Below are 12,759 nucleotides of genomic sequence, written 5' to 3'. Positions count from 1 at the left end.
GTACTTGTATTTTCTTTTCCTGCTGCTTTGTAATTCTCCCTCACTACAATTCACAGGGTAATAAATATACTTCGACTTACAGTATCCACAAGTAATCAGCAATTGATTAGTTGATTAACAGAAAGTCAATTAGCATTTATTTTGATAAATGCTACTGGTTAAGTCCTTTTTCCTGCATGGCTCTGGGTTAATTGTGATTTTTACAACTGCAAAATGCTGCTTTTATTGTTGATGTGATATGTGGAGCCTTTCTACTACTCTAAATATAATATATCTATACTCTATAAATCCATAATTGTGGTTAAACCTTCAGTCACATTTGAGATGTCACGTGTTGTGTTAGTGTGTGTGCCCGGTGTCGCCCCCCGGCGGCGGCCGCACGCACTGCTTCTGATAAACCACGTGACTTCTGGGAAAAGGCGAGTCTGCTGAAAAGCTGCGGAGCCCGGAGCGAGGAGCCAGAGAGCGGCCGCTCACAGCCCGCACACACCGGAGGAGGCTCAGCCGAGGTAAACGAAACCTAAATCCACTTCCTCCATTTTACCCCTCAGCGTCTATATCTGATCTACCTCTATATATATATAGTTATATAGATATATATATATATAACAGGTGGGAGGAGATGTTGCTTTTTAGTTTTGTTCTTAAACCAGACTCCGTTTAAAAAAGAGTTAATTTTAGAAGCGATTGTTGTGTGGCAGCCGAAGATGCGCACACATGGTTTAAAGTGATATCTGAATTAAAACAAGACTCCGTTTAAACTTCTTCACTTATTGTTTTCTCCTTGTTGTTGGACAGTTGTTGTGAAAACAGTCTTATTAAAGTGTCACTGTGAGGACGCGCTGCGACCTGCAGGACAAGCTGATGTTCTTTTAAAATGTGGGTTTGTTCTCTGCTTTTCAAGAACCATGGCAGCGGGGAGAATGCGCTCCACTCGCAGACTGCGTGCCTGGATCGTCGAGCAGGTGTGTGTGTGTGTGTGTGTGTGTGTGTGTGTGTGTGTGTGTGCTGGGAAAATGGGGAGGGAGGGGGAGTGGGGGAGAGGCAGCAGGAGGGGGGAGAAGGAAAGGGAAAGAGAGCGATAGGGGGCTCCACTCAAATTAAACACATCACTAATGATGTTTTCACTTACAGTGCACAGGCAGCTTAATTGTGGATTAATCAATTAGTCGATTATCAAACTTCAGGGTTTGTCAAAATGCAGGTCACAGGTCATAATGGATTCATTCAACCACTGAGAAGGTATTTTATGCCATAAAATAAATAAATGCAGAACTAAAACAGTTCTACTGTAAAGTCGGGAGGCGAGGGGCTCTGAAGGCTGTGAAAAGTGGAATAAATCTGATGGAAATGCAGCATTCTGAAATTTATAAGAGCCAAACTTACACTTCAGTCCAGGCTTCTTCCTCTGACAGTTATAGGCTATGGATTCGCACCAGCTTAGTGGTTAACACACAATAATAACTGGATTAGATAAAGACTATAAATACTGAAAGAAGATGCTACAGCTGATTGGCTTTATCATTGCATAACAAATAACAAGAAATAATAAAATAATAAAATCACATTTTGTTTTATTGAGCAGACGGGCAGGGCTGCATGTAGGATGATTTGATTTGTCTGTAAAATGTAAAACATATATATATATAAAAAATATCCATCTCCATTTCTGGTTTTGTCCGACCAACAGTAAAAAACCTGAAAATAAAGTTAATAAAGTTGCTCAGAGAAATTGTAGTGAGCAAATCAAACTCATCTGTTGTGTTTTTGCATTTTGACCGTTGCAGGTCAGCAGTGGAAAATATCCCGGGCTGGTTTGGGACGACGAGGCCAAAACAATGTTCCGCATCCCGTGGAAACACGCGGGGAAACAGGACTTCCGCAAAGACGAGGACGCCGCCATCTTCAAGGTCAGGATGCATCTTTTTGGCTCAAAACTCTGCTCATCTGAGCGACCCAGAGCCTCTGTAACTGGTCTTCACTAAACATCTGTGTCTCCTGCAGGCGTGGGCAGAGTTCAAAGGAAAGCTGACGGACGGGGGGCAGGACAACCCGGCCTCCTGGAAGACCCGTCTGCGCTGCGCCCTCAACAAGAGCCCCGAGTTCAAGGAGGTGATGGATCGAGCCCAGCTGGACATCTCCGAGCCGTACAAGGTCTACCGCCTGGTGCCCTTCAGCGAGCAGGGTGAGTCTGACGCAGCTCCTCCCTCTCCTTGCTCTCTCCCACGCAGGGATGGGAATGAATCTTTCCCACTTCTCCCGGGGTAGTGGACCGAAGGGATGCCAACTGGGGCTGCAACCAAAAGTCGTGCTGGTGCAACCGGTTGATTAACTGTTTTGATAATTCATCACTGTGAGCTGAACATCCTCCAGTTTTTTGAACAGTTGAAGATGTCAACTGTGGATTTGACAGACAGGTGAATTTCCTTCGTCAGAAGTGTTTTTAACTGATCTGCTCAGTCCTGTTACGTTACATTCCTCATATTGATAAATATCGACGGATCTATAGAGTCTGAATTTCTCAGAGCGTTGTCCTGGGATCTCTGAGTGGCAAAAAAAATCATGATTCAGAAACTTTGTGCTCAGCCGTCAGACGACAGGAAGCTCAGCATCACTTGTCGGCTCTTGTTCAGGTGAGCAGGTACATCCAGAGCACGTTCCCCAGCTGAACTCTCTGAATGATCCTGGTCTGGAGACGTTTTCACACAGGCTCCGAGGAGGTGTTGAAGGAAGCGACCTGATGCGTGATCAGTGAAACTTATTACCTATAGTCAGATACTTGTAATCAGATTGTGGTGGAGAAGAGATTACTGTGGCGTTCGGATGCCAGAGAGCCTTCATGACGTGAGCTGTTATGCAGGCAGAGAGATAAACCTGATACTTCGTCCAGTATCTGGCAGTACAGACAAATACTGTATCGAGTACAGTCAACAAGGGAGGAGGTACACAGCACACGGTGTTGACCTAAAACCCACAGTGTTCACGCTGTAGTTTCATAATGATTATTTGTGTTTAACACAGTGAGTGTTGGGGTGATGCAGTCGTGTCAGTACACTGAGCTTGTTTCAGATGATTTGCTTTGGATGTTATTAGCAACTCACGATTAGTTTCAGCACCGATTCATCTGATTATTTTTACTTGCTTGCTTCACGAAACAGTGAAAAATGAAAATAAGAAAAATTTCCCAGGGCTCAGTGTGAATTCTCTAATTAGCTTCTTGTTTTTGATCGACTGTTTGAGACCCAAAGATATTAAGTTTATAACAAAATAAGACTGGAAAAAGTAGCAAATCCTCACATTGGAGGAGCTGGAACCGTCAGGTGTTTGGCTTTTTTTTTCTTTTCTTGAAAATGGACATAAAAGATGAGCGTCAAAATATCTGCCCGAGATATTAAAGTTTTATCCCATTACTCATCTGGCAGGTTAACAAAATCCCGCAGCTCCACCCGTGGTTATACAACTAACAATCTGCGTGTCACTGCAGGAAATATAAACTGGAAACCAGTATTGCAGGTGGGATGTTAATTTGCTCCCATGTGTTGGGATGAGTGATGGTTCTGGCGGAGAGTCAGCGGCACCGTGTGATGCTCTGTCTGTGAATAACAGAGGAACAGACGCTGCTCAACACTATTAACAGACACACAAAACTATTCTGATAACAACATCGAGCCTGACGCCGCAACACGCGCACAAAACAGCCCTGCTCGTATGTTACAGAGCTGGAGCTGCTGCTAAAATATGGGCAATATTAATATTATAATAAATGATTAATGTTATAATTACACTTATGTAATGAGAAATATCACAAATATATTCAACAGCTACACATGAAATAATGTGTTTGATTAAGTTAAACAATAAAATGTTAGTTCATATTCATTAATGTGGAGTGAGACAGTGAGCTCGCTCTTCAAAAATAAAAGACCATGTTCAGTGACTCATTTTTTACCATTAACACTCGCAGAGAGCTGAAGTGATCAATCGATTAATCAGTTAATTGACAATAATCAATGATCGTTTCAGTAATTTTTCCTTTAAACACCAGTGAAGAAAAGTCAAACAGTCTCTGGCTGAGTGTGTTTGGACGTCTGAAGACATCAGCTCCCGCTCTGCACATGTTGTGACTGTCATTTTGTTATAAGTGAAAATAGAATTTAGTCCGATCATATTATTGAGACACGACTCCACATAAAGTCGTTAATTTATTAATTCATTTTTATTTTACATGAGCTAAAATACAAACTGCTTTAGAGTAACTGAGAGGTGAGACGAGCGCTGAGTCGTTTTAATGGCCTCGTTCTCCTGTTACGATTTGAAATATTTACAGAGATAATATACACGAACTATAAAACTGCAACAACACTCCCCGTCTCTCACACACACACACACAGACTCACACTCCTGCAGCTGGGTGGAAAACACTGATTAAAACATTACACAACATGCCTGTGGAAACTTTTCCACCTCATGGTGCAATGACCTCTTTACTTCCATCTGTTATTGTAGGTCACTTCTCTGTTTCTTCCTCATCCTGAGTCGCAGTCACTCTCTTCTTCCTCGCTCTGAGACTCTCGGGCTTTAACTTGTTGAATGTGTAGCTTCTTGACCGGACGTGTGGTTTTGTGGCTGGTGGTCGTGTCAGAAGCAGCAGCCTCACCTGACTCACTCGACAGGTATTTACAGGCTCTGCTGGCGGACGTGACTCGATGTGATGCTGAACACCTGAACGTCGTCAGGTCAGATCAGATCAGGGTTTATCCACATGACTTGTTTCTTAATGTACACGGCGTTTTTACTGCACTAAATCTGTCACTTGGCTTTATTTCCCCCTTAATTCTGTTGCAATGCACGTCCACAACATAGTTACACAAGTCACTTTTCATTGCCTTTGTGTTTTAAAGCTCTTATCCAAATAAACCTGCCCTGCTCTGCTGGTGACTCTGAGAAAAGACCAAAGTACAACTCTGACAACGACTGACTGGTGTTATTTCAGTGCATTTTATTGCTTTATTTATTATTCTGGCTTGAAGCCTTCCGGTCCTCTCCCAAACAAGTGAAAATAATCCCTCACACAACTGTTTTCACTGTAAGTGGAGATGTTTCCCCAGCGTTGGCCCGGTCTGCCTTCCTTAAAGATACTGCTGCATGTTTCCTGGAGTTAACCGGCTCTTTAAGGTCAAACACGCCCAGTAACTGAGACCACAACATTAACTGGGAGGAAAGGAACGAAAAGCGGAACAGTTTCAAACTCAGAGTTCAATGATTTATTTAGTTTTTTCTGTCTGTTTAGGCTTGTTGGCTCCGGAAAAGAAGTGCAGAGAAAAATCTACGAGGAGGTCGAAAAGGAGGAGCAGCGAAGTAGAGAGCGATGATGTCACTCGTGTCAAGCAGATAAAGACGGAGGAGGAGGTCACGACTCAGCTGGTGAGTTATTACCCCCCCCCCCCGCCGGAGCTGAAGTCAAAACAATGGAGCAAGTTAAATGGAAAGTCTCAAGCTGCAGAGGATTTTTAGCATTAATCAGATTCTGTGCAAAATACCCCAGAATCCAGAGATGTTGCCCAAATATTTCAAACTATGACCCATTTATGATGAAATCGGGACTGGACATGCTCCAATCACAGCATTGTGAGATGTCGTAGCAAAGAAATCTCCAGCTGTGATCCAGATTCTTGCAAGAACCTGTAAAGGATGTCTCCGGATTCTTGGGGTTTCGGCACAGAGTGATAATCATAAATCTCAGCTTCACTCTGGTAGCCTGAGCTAAAGCTAAACACACGTGTCTGTGAGATGAAAACCCGTCTTCAGCTGCGCCCTCTCTGATTCTCAGTGTGTTGAAGACACTCTGCTGCGGAGTGACATCATCGTCGAGACAGAGGAGCCCGTCCAGCACAACACCAGCATCCAGACCGGAGGTGGGTTTAACAGCATTAACCCGCAGCCTTCACACAGGCCGGTGCAGACACAGTGCACCATTAAACATCATGATGCACGGAGGAGTCTCTGTGTATAATATGGTTTCCATTATTCTGTAAAAACCACATCTGTGCTGCATGAAGCAGCCGAGCTCTCGCCACAGAGCCGTTATCTCAGCGCTGTGCCTCCCAAATAAAGAGAAATCTAATGAGCTGCAGCATCTACGTAACCAGGTTACTCCAATTTCTAATCTGTCACCTGATCTGCTCACACACCTGCCGGCAAAACGCAGAGCACTCTGGCTGCTGACATTATCTCAGAGTCCATTTATCACTGTGTGTTTCTCTGTCTCTGCAGTGGTCGATGAGATCAGGCTGGACGTGCGGATCGAGGAGAGCGTCCCTGCCTCTCAAGAAGGTAATAAACGGGTTGTTAGGCACAGCTGTAGATTTTATTTCTTGGCTCTGATGCAACACCCTTGAAATGCTCAATAATTTCCCAACATGTAGTCTCGTTTTCTTGGCTTGATTTTGCAGAAATGAATTCAGTACTATAGTTGAACTACTGTGAATGGATAACTTTTATTTTGAAAGGTAAAGCATCTTTCCACTCTTGTCCGTTCCTGTCTCCAGTCCAGGACTCCTTCAGCGTAGTGGTTCACTATTTAGGACAGGAGGTTCTCAAACGTCAAATCCAGGGCACCGATGTCCGGATAACCTACCTGCCGTCTTCCCTCGTTCCCCCGACGCCGGCCGCCCTCAAAGGCAGGTTTCCTCGCATCCCGCTGCCGGAGCCACCCTCCACGCTGCCGGCCGGCCAGGACCGGCAGGCGCTGTTGACCCTGCTGCCCTTCATGGAGAAAGGAGTGGTGCTGACCTCCATGCAGCAGGGAGTGTACGGGAAGAGGTTCTGCCAGGGACGGGTCTTCTGGACGGGGCCGCACACCACCATGCCGGGGCTGCACAAGATGGAGAGGAACAACGAGCCGGTGCTGCTCTTCAGCAAAGAGGCCTTCAAACAACGTGAGTGACCTCGAGTCAAAGTTTCCACCTCCAGCTGTTGTGAACAGATAGTTTCAAGGTCCAAAACTTGCTCATGTTTTACACATATTTTTTACTACAGCTGAAAAAATGTGTCCATTCAACAATTCAAATAATAGAAAAAGAATCACTAAATCTGTTAATAATCATTTCATCAATATTTTTCAAGCAAAAAAGCCAAACGTTCTCTGAATGGTGAAGATTTTCTCTGCTTCTCGTTGTCGTTTATGGTTTTAAATAATTATATTTTAATATTTTACCTGACGCTTGAATCACTGAGCATTTCCGCAGCTTTCTGGCTCTATATCGATCAAACAATGGAGAAATTCATTGATAATAAAAATCCCTGTTTAGACCCAGAGTTCAGCCTTGAAGCAGTGAATTAGTTGAAACTAATTCGACGTAACTTTTCAGAGCTGGACCACTTCCGCTCAAACGGCGGCGAGCCTCCTGAGTGCGGCGTCACTCTGTGTTTTGGAGAAGAGCTGAGTCACAGCGAGGACCCGTCCAGAAAACTCATTATTGTGAAGGTAAAGACACTTTACCACTTCAGGCTGCTGCCTTGAAGATTTACCCACTGATGTTTCATGAAACTGCATTTTTTTTTCTACTTAAACTTCAATATTTTATTTGTTTCAGTGACTAAGTTTTGATGATTTATTTTACGAGTCCAGATTTTCCAGCTAAATCCCTTAATCAGGGCCGAAAAATGATCTGGTGCTCAGCTGGAAAATAAGTGGGACAAAGAGTAAAAGCACCTTTGCCCTCTCCTCCCTCCTCTGCAGATCACTTTCCCGTGGGCGGAGCAGCAGGTCCAGAACGCTCAGTCCATCTTCGATTCCATCACCATCCTCCAGTCTCTGGCCAGTCAGTCTCCGTTGGGAGAAATTACTCTGAACCTGGTCACCGTGCCGTCGCCCACCTCCGACACCATCGCCTGCGGGAGCCTCTGAGCACTTCAGCTAAAAAAAAACCAAACAAAAAAAACAAACAAAAAAAAAAAAAAAACAGGACGCCCCCCTCCCCCGCCAGTTTAAACCCATTCTTATGAAGCGAGACCGAGGGGGCTGAGCGATGTGTCAACATGGTTACGTTTACCGCTTTCACCAAATTACAGTCTCAATTCTCCTGGATGCTCAGCCTGAACAGACGGCAAAACTTAAAGCGTAGCACTTAAGAAACACATAACTTTAGTTTGGGTTCGGTGCGCCAGAGATTTGACACTGAATGACTGGAGATCAAATAGTGAACTTTCTGTCCCCTGGAAGTGGACTTTCAGGGACGGACTTTGGGCCCTTGTGTCTTTGAAAGATTAGTTGGTGTACTTGAAGCACTACATGTAATCCAACACTGAGAGGTCGTCTTAACTCTTTAAAAACGTGACGTTAACTCAGTTCTTTTCACTTTCTTCTAGGCCTGTGGTTCAGGACCCTTCAAAGTAAAAACAACAGGATAGGGGAGAAAAAAAGAAAAAAAAAAAAAAAAGGCCTCCTCTGATGTTTGCTTCTTTTCTTTGTAAATCGCTGGATTATTGAAGGTTCTTAAAGATGTAGTCATATGAAAAAAAGGAAAAAAAACAAAAACACACTTTGAACTTGTTTACAGGTCATTCACAAAGAGACCTTGCTTGGTTTTGAAGGGGTCACAGGCTGAAGAAGTTGAGAACCATGGCTTGAATCAGCTGATTACAATTGTGTTTATACTACAGCACTATAGAAACCTTTAGATATCAAATATTCATTTAAATGTAAAATAAGGAAACAACGCCATAAGTGAAGTTGTAGCTGCAACAAAAAGTAGAGCAGTAGTGAGAAATAAATGTATCCTAATAGTTTTAGTTTTTGCCTCTTCATCTATTCAAATCCAATTCAAACTAAAGTTTTTCATGTGAGGTTTTTGTTCTTATACATGAGACATGAATGTCCATGCAGATGAGGGTTGGTTGTTGTCTTTTAATAGATAAAGTTTCACATTGTTGGTGTGACAGGACAGTTAAAGGAAAAATCCATCTGTGTTAGAAATCGTTCATTTCAGTGTTTTTTTTTAAATACATGAGAAACTAATCAACTGCACAACAACGCGCTCACTGCACTTCCTGTAGGCTGAAACTGGATTAGTGTTTTGAGAGTTATACGTGTGATCCTGACACTGGAGACATTTTAAAAGCTTTTTAAAATGTTTCACTGTCGGACTCAGCTGATTACAAGAGGTCGACAGAACAGAGACATCTGACTGAATACAGATGTAAACACAGTCTACTGAAGCTCAGAGTATTTGACTTTTGTTGAGGCTGTGATGAGGCTTTTGAACAGCCTTATATGTGACAGTTTGGCAAACAATCAACCAAATATCCTGTAAAATGTTTGTGCAACACTGTTCCTCAAACCTCCCACAGCCAACTGTTTCTGGCAAGAGCTGGTAGACTTGTCAGACATTTCCTCTTGAAAAGTCACACGATCAGTCGAGGTAAGAAGTGCTGTACTGTAAAATACAACAAGCAGCTTCACGAATGAGTCACGTCGAGACCAATGAGCCTCGTGGGTTTGGCCTTTAAAGGAAATGTGACAATAACTGAGGTTTGAAGACAAACTACAAAGGAACACACTGACTCATATGGCGCATCTGTTATAAATTATGATGTAAAATAGTAACAAACAGAACATACTGTTGTTTTCAAGTCAGTGTGAGGCACAAAGGAACATAAAAAGACTCAGTTGGCAGTTTATTAGGAACACTTAGCTAAAACTAATGCAGTGAATCCTCCTCCATGAAGGTGCTACCACCTTAACCCTGACCATCAACAAAAACCATCTGAGCTTCAACACACTAGTGTTCACTGCAGAACCTTTGTATTCTAAGAGTCCACCCCCTTTTGCTTGTAATATATGTAGAAAAAACAACAGTATAGCATCAAATGACAAAATTAAACCATAAGCAAATACCACAGGTGATTAGTAACAGTGTTACAGGTGTTTTTAAGGTGGATTTTTCCTTTAAATCAGCTGTAAATATTTTGTTATTTATGTATGTTCTATGTTATGTCCCTGTTCAGTCAGGAAAATGCATTAAAAATAAACGTCTTCCTAAACTCTGTGTGGAGCACGTGGTTCTTGTCGGGTTATAAAAATCACATTTGTGCATAACAATGACGTTGGGTGAGAACATAAATAAATCCGGGCTCTAGTATAAACTGGTGCTACTTCTCGGTCTAGATGTTCCCGTTGGCCGGCGAGGCGAGCTCTGCTATCTTGGTGTTCAGTTTCTGATTGGTCCAGTCCTTTGTGATGTCGTCCAAGTGGGTGTCAAAATCCACCAATAACATGTGATCGCCCGACTCCAGCATCTGACTGGCTATCGCCCGGGTCTCCTCCCACTGTCTCAGCATTATCCTGAACAAGAGGGAAACAAAGGATGAGTCAGTGTTAGTGTAGCAGCAATTTTAGTCAGTTGGACTGAATCATGTCCACCATGATCTCCATGACATGTTTAAGTTTTACCTCATTAATATGCAAATTTATGGAACAATGCACAACAAAATGTAATCAGATCATCTACATCACCTGTGGCGCAACTATGGGGTTTCTTTTATGTGAAGAGTCAAAGCAACAGAGTCACAGAACAACAAGACGCCAGCATGATGACATAACGTCCAGCGACTGCGTATGAATTTAAAATTATATGTTTCAGTAAAGATTTTCTAAGGTCTAAAAAGTTTTGGAAAGAAAATGCAAAAGAAAAAATATTAATAGATGTTTGAAATCAATGTTACATGTACAATAAAAAATGGTTATGTCCCATCCCTCTGCCAGGTGTGGTGCAAATAAGTTAGGCACTTTTTGTGTAGTACTGCTGTCCACCAGGGTGATACACACCTCTGGAAATTAAATGTAAGACATTTTAATGCCTTCAAAAGGTCTTTTTAAACTCAGTGCTTTTTAAAGACCTGCACACTCCTTGGTTTAAGGCCTGGGAGACTCTTCCCCTCCCACCAGCTGTGCCTTACGTGTGTTTGTCTTTGAGCGTCCACCTTGAATCTTTGCGCTCGTACATCACGATGGGAGGAACCCGATAGTCTGGAGACATCTTACCACCATCAAGCTATCAAACAAAACAGAGAAGCACATTAAGATCCTACACATTAACAAATAATGTGTTTTTTATGAATAATTTATAAGATAAACCTACAAACTGTAATGAGCCCAACTTGATGCCTTAAAACAACAGCACCAAGATAATCAGTCTAATAACAATATTAAACATAAATGCAAGAGGATCTAGTCACCAAAGTTTGATAAATATTTTGCTTCTTGTTCCAGGTCTAATTTCTAATATGACCGCAGGCAGGAAGGAGGTTCATGGTGTTAAATCAAATCCTGTCTATTTTACTCACCATTAACAAAACTGCGTTGTCAAACTGCTCAGAGATCTTATCAGCTATCTTCAGTGCACATGGTGTCGGGCTGGTGGGTTGAAAAGATGGAGGAGACATTGAAGAAAATGGTGGAAACATTTACAATTCACTGAAATCAAAACTGTGTGGTGTGGAGAGAAACCAGGGGCTGGAAACCTCACCTACTATCTGATACACAGGCATTGGCTTGATAGTATCCCACTATCCTCTGCTGAGTCTGTGAACACCACACATCCACCTGAAACAGGCAGGTCACATGGTCACGTTAAAACACCATTTAAATCCCATGCACATTGGAAACTCTTCCAGCAAGAGCAGAGGCAGAAGACATCAAATGTTTTTCTATTAATTGCAATTTGTGCAAAGTAAACTGATAAATAAAAAGTATGCATGGGATTATTTTAGAAAGAATCCTTTTTCACAGCACTATGTGTCACAGCTTGGGATATGGGTTAAAAAAAAAAATCTTTAAGGATTCTGGAAATACCTTTAAAACAGCTGTATGTGCTGGAAAACAACCTCAAAACTACCTGTGTGAGGGCCAGCTGAGTGATGGGGGCCAGGGGCAGGTGCGAGTGCAGCAGCGGCACACAGTCCGTCACACACACAGCACCACCTGCCGAGCTGGACGACAACAGCAGCCCGTTGATGCTGCACCGCGGAAACAGGCAGGCGTGCAGGTACATCTTCACGTAGGCTCGGCACGACAGCTCCACCTCACCCATGGCGGCCGCTGAGGGGACACAGACACACACAAGCACTGCACACACCGAGCCTACTGGGCTGACAAGGCCGGCTGTACCCGGGCAACACACGTGAAGGACAGCGGTGATGTTCATGAAACTAAACTGCACCAAATTCACCCACAACCGACACAAAATCGTCCTCCAAGGATGTGTTTTGTTTTGTTTTTGTTTTTTTTAAGCTAGCTGTAGCCCAATCACCTGCCAGCCGGCTGCTGTTGCTGCAGTGTGTTAGCATTAGCATACGAGCTAACCGCGCAGATATGAATTCGCCCTTACCTGAAGAAGAATATAATTTTACACCGAATATGTAGCTTCAAGAAGCAAATGCTGACTGGAGATTTTCAAGTCTAACGGCTCATGTAGGCTTTAATGAGGCCAACAAGGGCTAACTGTCTCACTTAGCCGCTAACATACAGCGTCTGAACGATACTTCCGGTCCCGCCCACAGGAGTTAAATGTATTTATGTGATTGGCCGGGACGTCGACGTTTTGTCTTCCGGTTGGAGCAACAAGGTGCCAATCATTTCATTCAGCTCCAGTGTAATGCTTGTTTTATAGCAGCGCTCCCTCCAGTGGTGAGGAGGTGGTGCAGCGGATAAAAATGTTAACAGGATTCAAGCAAGTTTGTATTCAGACAATTGATTTC

General features: G+C 43.1%; 2 protein-coding genes across 3 annotated transcripts; one reads left to right on the top strand and one right to left on the bottom strand.

The window, feature by feature from the left end:
* The first annotated feature begins 413 nt into the window (after positions 1 to 413).
* On the top strand, positions 414 to 10,049 carry irf9 (interferon regulatory factor 9). Its single transcript, XM_071484607.1, has 10 exons — positions 414 to 509; positions 905 to 965; positions 1,788 to 1,910; positions 2,005 to 2,185; positions 5,291 to 5,424; positions 5,831 to 5,915; positions 6,274 to 6,333; positions 6,549 to 6,938; positions 7,371 to 7,486; positions 7,742 to 10,049. Exons 2-10 carry the CDS (start codon positions 909 to 911, stop codon positions 7,907 to 7,909), a joined length of 1,314 nt encoding a protein of 437 aa, XP_071340708.1. The 5' UTR covers positions 414 to 509; positions 905 to 908; the 3' UTR covers positions 7,910 to 10,049.
* On the bottom strand, positions 8,889 to 12,544 carry emc9 (ER membrane protein complex subunit 9). Of its 2 annotated transcripts, none has more exons than XM_071484610.1 (6): positions 12,390 to 12,544; positions 11,898 to 12,150; positions 11,529 to 11,605; positions 11,347 to 11,416; positions 10,960 to 11,054; positions 8,889 to 10,345 (listed from the first exon to the last, which is right to left on the bottom strand). In XM_071484610.1, exons 2-6 carry the CDS (start codon positions 12,090 to 12,092, stop codon positions 10,165 to 10,167), a joined length of 618 nt encoding a protein of 205 aa, XP_071340711.1. In that variant the 5' UTR covers positions 12,093 to 12,150; positions 12,390 to 12,544; the 3' UTR covers positions 8,889 to 10,164. The 2 variants fall into 2 exon arrangements, with proteins under 2 accessions (XP_071340711.1, XP_071340710.1); XM_071484609.1 differs by having other exon boundaries at positions 11,898 to 12,100.
* Positions 12,545 to 12,759: the final 215 nt, after the last annotated feature.

The sequence above is a fragment of the Trachinotus anak genome, unplaced genomic scaffold, assembly GCF_046630095.1.
Source record: "Trachinotus anak isolate AG129_WGS33_773 ecotype Australia unplaced genomic scaffold, CSIRO_AGI_Tana_v1 ptg000009l, whole genome shotgun sequence".
NCBI lineage: Eukaryota > Metazoa > Chordata > Actinopteri > Carangiformes > Carangidae > Trachinotus > Trachinotus anak.
This window is presented reverse-complemented; position numbering and strand designations above follow the sequence as displayed.

Excerpts from the sequence above, each read along its gene's own strand:
- irf9 (XM_071484607.1), top strand. The coding sequence starts at position 909 with ATGGCAGCGGGGAGAATGCGCTCCACTCGCAGACTGCGTGCCTGGATC. Across the intron at positions 2,186-5,290 it reads GGTGCCCTTCAGCGAGCAGG|GCTTGTTGGCTCCGGAAAAG; the intron begins GTGAGTCTGACG and ends CTGTCTGTTTAG. Across the intron at positions 5,425-5,830 it reads AGGAGGTCACGACTCAGCTG|TGTGTTGAAGACACTCTGCT; the intron begins GTGAGTTATTAC and ends TCTGATTCTCAG.
- emc9 (XM_071484610.1), bottom strand. The coding sequence starts at position 12,092 with ATGGGTGAGGTGGAGCTGTCGTGCCGAGCCTACGTGAAGATGTACCTG. Across the intron at positions 11,606-11,897 it reads CTCAGCTGGCCCTCACACAG|GTGGATGTGTGGTGTTCACA; the intron begins GTAGTTTTGAGG and ends TGCCTGTTTCAG. Across the intron at positions 11,417-11,528 it reads GCCTGTGTATCAGATAGTAG|CCCGACACCATGTGCACTGA; the intron begins GTGAGGTTTCCA and ends TCAACCCACCAG.